The sequence below is a fragment of the Salmo trutta genome, chromosome 29 (genome assembly GCF_901001165.1).
Source record: "Salmo trutta chromosome 29, fSalTru1.1, whole genome shotgun sequence".
In the NCBI taxonomy this organism is placed as follows: domain Eukaryota; kingdom Metazoa; phylum Chordata; class Actinopteri; order Salmoniformes; family Salmonidae; genus Salmo; species Salmo trutta.
In genome coordinates, this window is record NC_042985.1 from 882,885 (window position 1) to 894,937 (window position 12,053).

The 12,053-nt window shown below is 39.7% G+C and overlaps 1 protein-coding gene across 2 annotated transcripts; it reads left to right on the plus strand.

Moving 5' to 3' along the window:
- The first annotated feature begins 26 nt into the window (after positions 1-26).
- Positions 27-11,572, plus strand: LOC115166724 (troponin I, fast skeletal muscle). Of its 2 annotated transcripts, XR_003870349.1 has the most exons (8): positions 27-242; positions 5,449-5,482; positions 5,601-5,637; positions 6,225-6,353; positions 6,678-6,767; positions 10,424-10,600; positions 10,936-11,185; positions 11,250-11,572. XR_003870349.1 is itself a non-coding variant. In XM_029720443.1 (7 exons), exons 2-7 carry the CDS (start codon positions 5,475-5,477, stop codon positions 11,017-11,019), a joined length of 525 nt encoding a protein of 174 aa, XP_029576303.1. In that variant the 5' UTR covers positions 27-242; positions 5,449-5,474; the 3' UTR covers positions 11,020-11,572. The 2 variants fall into 2 exon arrangements, 1 of the variants encoding a protein (XP_029576303.1); XM_029720443.1 differs by having other exon boundaries at positions 10,936-11,572.
- Positions 11,573-12,053: the final 481 nt, after the last annotated feature.

Genomic DNA, 12,053 nt, shown 5'->3' on the forward strand with positions numbered 1-12,053 from the left:
GAGGGGCAGGGTGGGGGCACTGGGGGGATGAGATAGACTTTCAGAAGAGTGTCGGCCCATTGGTCTGGGTTGGTCTTCAAGTCCATAAAGAGTTAGGCAGGATAGTGCTGAGCCATCACTGGACAGCATTAAAACAACCGTCTGTCCATGGCTGTTACAGCCACCCACAGCAGTCCTCCCTTCTGCCACTGCAGTCCCACGTTCTGTACCACTACTGCCCTGTTGGCCGGATTAACTCATAGGTGAGCCCCTCTGTTCTGTCTGATCCTGTCTGGTCTGTCTGATCCTCTCTGTTCTGTCTGATCCTCTCTGGTCTGTCTGATCCTCTCTGGTCTGCCTGATCCTCTCTGGTCTGCCTGATCCTCTCTGTTCTGTCTGATCCTGTCTGATCCTCTCTGTTCTGTCTGATCCTCTCTGTTCTGTCTGATCCTGTCTGGTCTGTCTGATCCTCTCTGGTCTGCCTGATCCTGTCTGATCCTCTCTGTTCTGTCGGATCCTGTCTGATCCTCTCTGTTCTGTCTGATCCTCTCTGTTCTGTCTGATCATCTCTGGTCTGCCTGATCCTGTGTGTGTGTGTGTGTGTGTGTGTGTGTGTGTGTGTGTGTGTGTGTGTGTGTGTGTGTGTGTGTGTGTGTGTGTGTGTGTGTGTGTGTGTGTGTGTGTGTGTGAGATATAGTTGTCTGTCCCCTGTCCTAGTTCAACTATGGTACACTGAACGTGTGAATCATAAATGTCTATCATTAGTTAACTCATAGGTGAGCCCCTCTCTCTCTCTGTGTGTGTGTGAGATTAGGTTGTGTCCCTGTCTTAGTTGAGCTATAGTACCACTGGGAACACGAGCATTGCTCTGGTCTGGAACACCTGTTTTCTGTGTTAGGTGGTTTTGGTCATGATGAGGTGATAACATGAGGAATGAGCTGTGGTCACCTGAACTGATGGAGTCCTGTGTTTCTGTCAGTTGTGGCTGTTAGTAGCACAATGGATTAGAAAAATCTCCATTTCATTTTTAAAATCAATATGTTACGGCTGATTCCTTCATCAAGGTATTTTCCCATCTCTACCATCTCATCATAATGTATCTGATTGGTTAATTGGTTAACTGTGTGTTGGGGAATGTTCATATTCATGTGTGAAGTGTCTGAATCCAGGAAGAGATCAGACAGCGATGTCATAACGGTTTAATACGATGCGGTCATTAATTGTCTGAAAGGGTTTGGGTCTGAAGTTGTGTGAGTTCACAAAGTTTTAAGTATCTTAGTGTAGGTGAAGCAGGATAATGGACCCATGCAGTATTAAAGGTTATAGGCATTTCAAAGGAACGCCATCTTTTACGATTCGTATTGACAATGATGGATGGGAACCTCACAGACATTTAAATATCCTCTTAATGTTGAAAAATTATATCTGAGATGGTCACAGTGAACCAAATTCACCAAATGTCAAAAGTCAATTAGGAAAAAGCATTTCAGAGTGAGAACATTTTCTGATCCGTAATGACAAATTGCAAATCACGGGTCGGCAGGAAGCCTAGTGGTTAGAGCTTTGGGCCAGTAACCGAAAGGTTGCTAGATTGAATCCCAGAGCTGACAAGGTAAAAATCTGTTGTTCTGCCCCTGAACAAGGCAGTTAACCCACTGTTCCTAGTGTAGCCGATGTGAAATGGCTAGCTAGTTAGCGGTGGTGCGCGCTAGTAGTGTTTCAATTGGGTGATGTCACTCGCTCTGAGACCTGAAGTAGTTGTTCCCCTTGCTTTTGTGGCTCGATGGGTAACAAGGCTTCGTGGGTGACTGTTGTTGATGTGTGCAGAGGGTCCCTGGTTCAAGCCCAGGTTGGGGTGAGGAGAGGGATGGAAGCTATACTGTTACACTAGGCCATCATTGTAAATAAGAATTTGTTCTTAACTGACTTGCCTAGTTAAATAAAGGTTAAATAAAAAAATAAAAAAATACAGGCGGCCTATCCCTGAATCAGACTAGATCCATATTAATGACAGATGATACAGGCGGCCTATCCCTGAATCAGACTAGATTCATATTAATGACAGATGATACAGGCAGCCTATCCCTGAATCAGACTAGATCCATATTAATGACAGATGATACAGGCAGCCTATCCCTGAATCCGACTAGATTCATATTAATGACAGATGATACAGGCAGCCTATCACTGAATCAGACTAGATCCATATTAATGACAGATAATACAGGCAGCCTATCCCTGAATCAGACTAGATTCATATTAATGACAGATGATACAGGCAGCCTATCCCTGAATCAGACTAGATCCATATTAATGACAGATGATACAGGCAGCCTATCCCTGAATCAGACTAGATTCATATTAATGACAGATGATACAGGCAGCCTATCCCTGAATCAGACTAGATTCATAGGATAGTTTTTCTTTATGTTGGTTTATCTCACTGAGGTGACAGCAGATATCCTGCAGACATGATTATTTTACAATCTGAGGATGCTACCATTCCATCTGCCTCTGGCCCCGTCCACCAACTGGGGCCAAAGACCTCATCAACAACTTAGCACCGACACTCAAGCCTATTAAGTTACCCCAGGGTGTGTTTTAAATATGGGCCCTGTGAGACATATTGTCTACGATGATATGTTTGATTAGAAAATAGATTGTGGTTCACTTACATATGTAGGCTATCTGTGGTTCTGGCTTCATATCGCTCGGGTTTCACTATATGGTTTTTAAATTCAGATCTATTTTTTAGTGATCTATTTAAATGACATGTATTTTCTATTTTATTCTTATGGTCACAAAACAGTGACAACGTGACAGCCTGTCGGGTCGGGTCTGTGGCTCAGTTGGTAGAGCATGGTGTCTGCAACGCCAGCGTGGTGTTTGCAACGCCAGCGTGGTGTCTGCAACGCCAGCGTGGTGTCTGCAACGCCAGGGTTGTGGGTTCGATTCCCACGGGGGGCCAGTACAAAATAAATAAATAAATAAATCAAATGCATGAAATTAAATGTATGAAATGTATGCATTCACTACTGTAAGTCGCTCTGGGATAAGAGCGTCTGCTAAATGACTAAAAATGTAAAAAAAAAAAAAAAAAAGTCATACTCAGTAATAGTTGGTAATAGTCAGTAATTGCCGGTAATAGTTGATAGTAGTCAGTAATACTCAATAATACTCAGTAATAATCCAATTATTACAGTGAATAGGAATATTAATTTCCTCTTTGAAGTTGAAGACCTTTAGGAAAAATCTTATGCACTTTAGAACGTGTCCTGGCTGAAGGTTGTTTGTTTCTGTCTGTAACAGCCAAGTCGTGGTGAGAACAGCTGATACCTCACACAGTATCATATCTTAATGGCAATCAGGAGACTTATAGCTAAACTTAGCAGCTAGTTTCATTCCCTACGTCTCTTTCAGTGTTTTCATGTGTTTTCCACTGTTTATCAGTTGACAGAAAAATGATAGAAAACATAGATGTACAATTTGAATTGAAAATGTAGTGACGTAACACATTGTATACTTTATGTCCAACCTTTTGCTTTATGTTATACTTGTTGTTGTTGAAGATGATGAAGACTTTGTAACATAGTGGTCCCTGGGGGAGGCATAGACTATTCCAGGCTGTATCACAACCGGCCGTGATTGGTAGTTGAATTTTTTCAAATATGTTTCACCTTTATTTAACCAGGTGCGACAAAAACAACAATCACAGGATAAACAAACGCACAGTCAATAACACAATAGAAAAATCTGTGTACAGTGTATGCAAATTAAGTAAGGAAGTAAGGCAATAAATAGGCCAATAGTGGCGAAGTAATTACAATTTAGCAATTTACACTGGAATGATAAATAAATAGACTTATTGTATGTGTATGATACCAAGACAGACATGCTTACCTTAGTAGCCTACTAATAGAAAGAGGTCCTAGTATGATCCCTGACCAAGGGAAGGATGCTCCCTGACCAAGGGAAGGATTCTTCCTGACCAAGGGAAGGATGCTCCCTGACCAAGGGAAGGATGCTCCCTGACCAAGGGAAGGATTCTTCCTGACCAAGGGAAGGATCCTCCATGACCAAGGGAAGAATGCTCCCTGACCAAGGGAAGAATGCTCCCTGACCAAGGGAAGGAGGCTCCCTGACCAAGGGAAGAATGCTCCCTGACCAAGGGAAGAATGCTCCCTGACCAAGGGAAGGTCCTCCCTGACCAAGGGAAGGATGCTCCCTGACCAAGGGAAGGATGCTCCCTGACCAAGGGAGGAATGCTCCCTGACCAAGGGAAGGATCCTCCCTGACCAAGGGAAGGTCCTCCCTGACCAAGGGAAGAATGCTCCCTGACCAAGGGAAGGTCCTCCCTGACCAAGGGAAGGATGCTCCCTGACCAAGGGAGTAATGCTCCCTGACCAAGGGAAGGATCCTCCCTGACCAAGGGAAGGTCCTCCCTGACCAAGGGAAGAATGCTCCCTGACCAAGGGAAGAATGCTCCCTGACCAAGGGAAGGATGTCTACATGCTGTATTGCCTCTGATCATCATGTTGTGCTCAGTTGAGTCATGTTACTGCATGGTGGAAACACACTTTGAACCAGGTTCTCATGTTGTGGAGACTGGCTTTAGTCATTTGTAAAAGCTGTTTTGCTTGTTGGGTTGATTGATCACCTAGAACTGAGTCTAATGTAGTCTAGTGACTCAGTAGATTCACCACAAACGGTCATGTCATGTCTTTAATAGTTGGCTGTTGATAGATTTTATGGAGGCTGTTTTTAGTACTCGCTCTTATTGTGTAATTGAGATCTGAAACCTGGCAGAAGACACTTCTAGAAGGCTCCAGGGTTGCATCCCAAATGGCAGCCTAACCCCTATATAGTGCACGGGCCCTGGTCAAAAGTAGTGCACTATATAGGGAATAGAGTGCCATTGGACTCTGGTCAAAAGTAGTGCACTATATAGGGGAAAGGGTGCCATTTGGGACTCAGTGCATATTCTTGGATTTGTTGACTTTTCACAAACTTCTCACCAGGTGGCAGTATGCACACAAAACTGTGGACTGGTGTAGTGCTGTAAACATACCACAATGGGGAGTGAGGGGATTAGACAACACAGGCAAACCAATTCTGAGCTTTTGCCTAACTATTGGCAAAGGAGTTGATCTGATTGGTTAAAAGAGTTGATCTGATTGGTCAAAAGATCAATTAGTGGAAAAGGATCAGAATTGGGCTGCATGTGTAAACGCAGCCATAGTAATCCGATCCACCACTCTGGCATTTGGAGGAGAAAGCTGGATTATGATCATTTGATGATTTGGTGGTTAAGTAAAGGAACAAGGAACATGATAGGGGATCTTCCTTGGAACTGGCATATGTGTGTCATGCCTGCCGTACAACTTTGTGTTGTTTTTTTCATTGGATGGAATTCATTGTTTAAAACCAGCAGAATATAATTTAACAATAGTGTTTTTACTTATTCCTCAGAAAGGTGAAAAGACCAAACAGCCATCATGTCTGAGTGAGTAAAAGTGGATTTCAACATTAGGAAAACGTTTACAGAATATCTTGCATATATCCAGAATTGTCTTTCTGAACAACAAGAGAATGACATTAATTGTACTCACTCTTTCTGACAGGAAAAAGATGTCATCGAGCCGCAAGCATCATCTGAAGGTAACCAACGGCAACTTCCATGACCTCTTCATGACCTCTCTAAGATTCTATCCAGTTAGTGACTCAACAGAGATCTTATATAAACGGCTTAGAGATCTCTTACCTCTTAAACATCATGACAAAAATGGCACTTGTGATTTGTACGATTTATACAAATAATCCAACCACTCTCTGACAACAAATGTTATATTAACAAATCAAAAATATAAAAGACAATCACTGTTTTGAGGCCTATCCTTTAGTAAGACATGACTATATTAAAAACAAAAAAACTACATTTTAAGTGAGAATAGGCATTGGTCTGAAGCCGAAAAACAGTGATTCACATGAGCACCGCAATGCCTATTCCACCCATGCTCTACCAAGGTTTTCCAGCACACAGCTTTGACCTACTACAGCAACTATGTTGGTATTGTACTTCCAGCTATGTGTAGGCAGTTTGCTTAGGACTCAAACCTTCTACCGTAACTAGATCAACACACCAACTGAAATATAAATCTCATGTAAATGTCTGTAAAATGCTTCAGATAAAGAATCTGTCAAGTACGTTAAAAAAACCCGGTTGCTGTGTTGTTGCTGTCCCTCAGAGTTTGATGCTCCAGATCGCCCAGGAACTGATAGCAGAAGAGGAAGCCCAGTCTTTAGAGGACAGGAAGCAGTACATGAGTGAAAATATCGCTCCCCTGCAGCTCACAGGATCCATTGCAGAACTCCAGGTATTACATAGGCTGCGTTGAGACAGGCAGCCCAATTATGATCATTTTTTTCACTAATTGTTCTGTTGACCAATCAGCTCTGAAAAATATTTGATATGAAAAGACCTGATGTGATTGGTCAATAGACCAATTAGTATAAAAAATATCAGAATTGGGCTGTCTGTGTTAATGCCAGTTGTAGTTGTTATTGTTTCCTTTCACAATATAACAGTACAATTGGATTGCATTTTACATGATTAATATACCTTTTAACAACAATGTTTGTAATGTAACACATTGGCTGTCTGTGTCGTGTTATGAGTCGCTGTGATTGTCTCTGAACAGGACCTGTGTAAGAAGATGCACCAGAGGATTGATGTGATAGATGAGGAGAGATACGACCTGGGCAGCAAAGTTGGCAAAAGTGATAAAGAGGTGGGTTATATCTGTTATACTGTAATGATAAAGAGGTGGGGTTATATCTGATCTGTAATGATAAAGAGGTGGGGTTATATCTGATATACTGTAATGATAAAGAGGTGGGGTTATATCTGTTATACTGTAATGATAAAGAGGTGGGGTTATATCTGATCTGTAATGATAAAGAGGTGGGGTTATATCTGTTATACTGTAATGATAAAGAGGTGGGGTTATATCTGTTATACTGTAATGATAAAGAGGTGGGGTTATATCTGTTATACTGTAATGATAAAGAGGTGGGGTTATATCTGTTATACTGTAATGATAAAGAGGTGGGGTTATATCTGTTATACTGTAATGATAAAGAGGTGGGGTTATATCTGATCTGTAATGATAAAGAGGTGGGGTTATATCTGTTATACTGTAATGATAAAGAGGTGGGGTTATATCTGATCTGTATTGATAAAGAGGTGGGGTTATATCTGATCTGTAATGATAAAGAGGTGGGGTTATATCTGATCTGTAATGATAAAGAGGTGGGGTTATATCTGTTATACTGTAATGATAAAGAGGTGGGGTTATATCTGATCTGTAATGATAAAGAGGTGGGGTTATATCTGATCTGTAATGATAAAGAGGTGGGGTTATATCTGACATACTGTAGTGATAAAGAGGTGGGGTTATATCTGTTATACTGTAATGATGAAGAGGTGGGGTTATATCTGATCTGTATTGATAAAGAGGTGGGGTTATATCTGATCTGTAATGATAAAGAGGTGGGGTTATATCTGTTATACTGTAATGATAAAGAGGTGGGGTTATATCTGATCTGTATTGATAAAGAGGTGGGGTTATATCTGTTATACTGTAATGATGAAGAGTTGGGGTTATATCTGATCTGTAATGGTAAAGAGGTGGGTTATATCTGTTATACTGTAATGATAAAGAGGTGGGGTTATATCTGATCTGTAATGATAAAGAGGTGGGGTTATATCTGATCTGTATTGATAAAGAGGTGGGGTTATATCTGATCTGTAATGATAAAGAGGTGGGGTTATATCTGTTATACTGTAATGATAAAGAGGTGGGGTTATATCTGATCTGTAATGATAAAGAGGTGGGGTTATATCTGATCTGTAATGATAAAGAGGTGGGGTTATATCTGATCTGTAATGATAAAGAGGTGGGGTTATATCTGTTATACTGTAATGATAAAGAGGTGGGGTTATATCTGTTATACTGTAATGATAAAGAGGTGGGTTATATCTGATCTGTAATGATAAAGAGGTGGGGTTATATCTGATCTGTAATGATAAAGAGGTGGGGTTATATCTGATCTGTAATGATAAAGAGGTGGGGTTATATCTGTTATACTGTAATGATAAAGAGGTGGGGTTATATCTGATCTGTAATGATAAAGAGGTGGGGTTATATCTGTTATACTGTAATGATAAAGAGGTGGGGTTATATCTGTTATACTGTAATGATAAAGAGGTGGGGTTATATCTGATCTGTAATGATAAAGAGGTGGGGTTATATCTGTTATACTGTAATGATAAAGAGGTGGGGTTATATCTGATCTGTAATGATAAAGAGGTGGGGTTATATCTGATCTGTATTGATAAAGAGGTGGGGTTATATCTGATCTGTAATGATAAAGAGGTGGGGTTATATCTGTTATACTGTAATGATAAAGAGGTGGGGTTATATCTGTTATACTGTAATGATAAAGAGGTGGGGTTATATCTGTTATACTGTAGTGATAAAGAGGTGGGGTTATATCTGATCTGTATTGATAAAGAGGTGGGGTTATATCTGATCTGTATTGATAAAGAGGTGGGGTTACTGTAATGATAAAGAGGTGGGGTTATATCTGATCTGTAATGATAAAGAGGTGGGGTTATATCTGTTATACTGTAATGATAAAGAGGTGGGGTTATATCTGATCTGTATTGATAAAGAGGTGGGGTTATATCTGATCTGTAATGATAAAGAGGTGGGGTTATATCTGATCTGTAATGATAAAGAGGTGGGGTTATATCTGATCTGTATTGATAAAGAGGTGGGGTTATATCTGTTATACTGTAATGATAAAGAGGTGGGGTTATATCTGATATACTGTAATGATAAAGAGGTGGGGTTATATCTGTTATACTGTAATGATAAAGAGGTGGGGTTATATCTGTTATACTGTAATGATAAAGAGGTGGGGTTATATCTGATCTGTATTGATAAAGAGGTGGGGTTATATCTGATCTGTAATGATAAAGAGGTGGGGTTATATCTGTTATACTGTAATGATAAAGAGGTGGGGTTGTATCTGTTATACTGTAATGATAAAGAGGTGGGGTTATATCTGTTATACTGTAATGATAAAGAGGTGGGGTTATATCTGATCTGTATTGATAAAGAGGTGGGGTTATATCTGTTATACTGTAATGATAAAGAGGTGGGGTTATATCTGATCTGTAATGATAAAGAGGTGGGGTTATATCTGTTATACTGTAATGAAAAAGAGGTGGGGTTATATCTGATCTGTATTGATAAAGAGGTGGGGTTATATCTGTTATACTGTAATGATAAAGAGGTGGGGTTATATCTGTTATACTGTAATGATAAAGAGGTGGGGTTATATCTGTTATACTGTAATGATAAAGAGGTGGGGTTATATCTGATCTGTAATGATAAAGAGGTGGGGTTATATCTGATCTGTAATGATAAAGAGGTGGGGTTATATCTGATCTGTAATGATAAAGAGGTGGGGTTATATCTGATATACTGTAATGATAAAGAGGTGGGGTTATATCTGATCTGTAATGATAAAGAGGTGGGGTTATATCTGTTATACTGTAATGATAAAGAGGTGGGGTTATATCTGATCTGTAATGATAAAGAGGTGGGGTTATATCTGTTATACTGTAATGATAAAGAGGTGGGGTTATATCTGATCTGTAATGATAAAGAGGTGGGGTTATATCTGATCTGTATTGATAAAGAGGTGGGGTTATATCTGTTATACTGTAATGATGAAGAGGTGGGGTTATATCTGTTATACTGTAATGATAAAGAGGTGGGGTTATATCTGTTATACTGTAATGATAAAGAGGTGGGGTTATATCTGATCTGTATTGATAAAGAGGTGGGGTTATATCTGTTATACTGTAATGATAAAGAGGTGGGGTTATATCTGTTATACTGTAATGATAAAGAGGTGGGGTTATATCTGTTATACTGTAATGATAAAGAGGTGGGGTTATATCTGTTATACTGTAATGATAAAGAGGTGGGGTTATATCTGATCTGTATTGATAAAGAGGTGGGGTTATATCTGTTATACTGTAATGATAAAGAGGTGGGGTTATATCTGTTATACTGTAATGATAAAGAGGTGGGGTTATATCTGATCTGTAATGATAAAGAGGTGGGGTTATATCTGATCTGTAATGATAAAGAGGTGGGGTTATATCTGTTATACTGTATTGATAAAGAGGTGGGGTTATATCTGATCTGTATTGATAAAGAGGTGGGGTTATATCTGATCTGTAATGATAAAGAGGTGGGGTTATATCTGTTATGTGGCGTGTGTGTAGTGTGTATAGTGTGTATAGTCTCTCTCTCTCTCTCTCTTTCTCTCTCTCTCTCTCTCGCTCTCTCTCTCTCTCTCGGTTCAGATTGAGGATCTGCAGATAAAAGTACAGGACCTGAAGGGAAAGTTCAAGAAGCCCGTCCTGAAGAAAGTGCGTATGTCTGCTGATGCTATGCTCCAGGCTCTGCTGGGCTCCAAACACAAGGTGTCCATGGATCTGAGGTCCAACCTGAAGCAGGTCAAGAAGGAGGTCAAGGAGGAGGTAGGGTTGCTTCCCAATACTATAACTTAATATCAGTAGAGTTCGTTGTATGAGAGTTCAAGAGGATCCCAATGCTGATACCAAATGCTATATTACAAATAATATGAGTGTAATCTGATACATTAGCAAGTGGTGAAACTACTGCTATAGTGTATATACCGTATTTCAACTCAGCACTCCAATGTGGATGATTCTGAGTCGTTGTTTTTTTATTTGGGATTAATTGTTGTATTACTCAAATGCACATAGAAACAAACGTACAAACGTACGTACGTATGGATCCAACACAACAAAATGTACACTCATATATTTGATCTGCTTCTCTTCCCACTCAGGACAAAGAATCTGTGGGTGACTGGCGTAAGAACATTGAAGACAAATCAGACAGAAAGAAGATGTTTGAGACTAATAAGGAGTAGATGTTCCAGACAGGAAGATGTTTGAGACTAATAAGGAGTAGATGTTCCAGACAGGAAGATGTTTCAGACCGCTTGAACAACCTTCTGCCTTTGGTTACTAAGTTATCCAGATACGACTAGTTTGTTCGTTTGTTTGTTTTCGTCTCTGGCTCAATTAATCTATGAGGTAGTTCCATCTCTCTGTAGGACTGTTGTGACAGATGTTAATGAATTGTTATGGTATCTATGAGGTAGTTCCATCTCTGTAGGACTGTTGTGACAGATGTTAATGAATTGTTATGGTATCTAAGAGGTAGTTCCATCTCTCTGGGACTGTTGTGACAGATGTTAATGGATTGTTATGGTATCTATGAGGTAGTTCCATCTCTCTGGGACTGTTGTGACAGATGTTAATGGATTGTTATGGTATCTATGAGGTAGTTCCATCTCTCTGGGACTGTTGTGACAGATATTCATGTGTTTAATCAAAACAACCTGTAGTACTGTATAGTACTTTATTCTTTTGTTCCAATTCAATTTCTGAAAATAAATGATTTGGTGAAAAAGAACATGATTTCTTTTCTGTATGCCTTTCTGCTACTGCTACAAAAGGTAATTGAATTTCCCACAGCTGTTATACCATCACCTTACCTATGCCTGCTTTCAAATATTTTGTAGTCAAACAGAAACTTTCTATCAGGAATGAGGTGGACATAATCCCGAACCACATTATGGATTCAGATTTTTGGGGATTATTTAATTGAACTGATGATGCCAGCATGGAATAGCTTAGAGTTCAGGTGGTAATCTCTGAATAACAGTACGAGGCTAAGTTACCAGATGTTTCTATTACTCAACATAATATGGTGTTTGAGAACACAGTGAACCATAGGTCATGTCCTATTGGTCTGCATCTAAGGAGTTAAACATCGAAAAATAGTTGTAACATTTTTCAACGTTACACCAAGACAATCAGATCCTACTTTTTCATACAAAATACTTGATGTAAAATGTATTCTTCAACAAAGAAAATGTTTTTTTTCTCTCACTTTAGG

Bases quoted from the DNA above. Each gene is read 5' to 3' on its own strand.
- LOC115166724 (XM_029720443.1), top strand. The intron at 6,768-10,423 runs GTGGGTTATATC...CTCTCGGTTCAG, and splicing joins TTGGCAAAAGTGATAAAGAG to ATTGAGGATCTGCAGATAAA. The intron at 10,601-10,935 runs GTAGGGTTGCTT...CTTCCCACTCAG, and splicing joins AGAAGGAGGTCAAGGAGGAG to GACAAAGAATCTGTGGGTGA.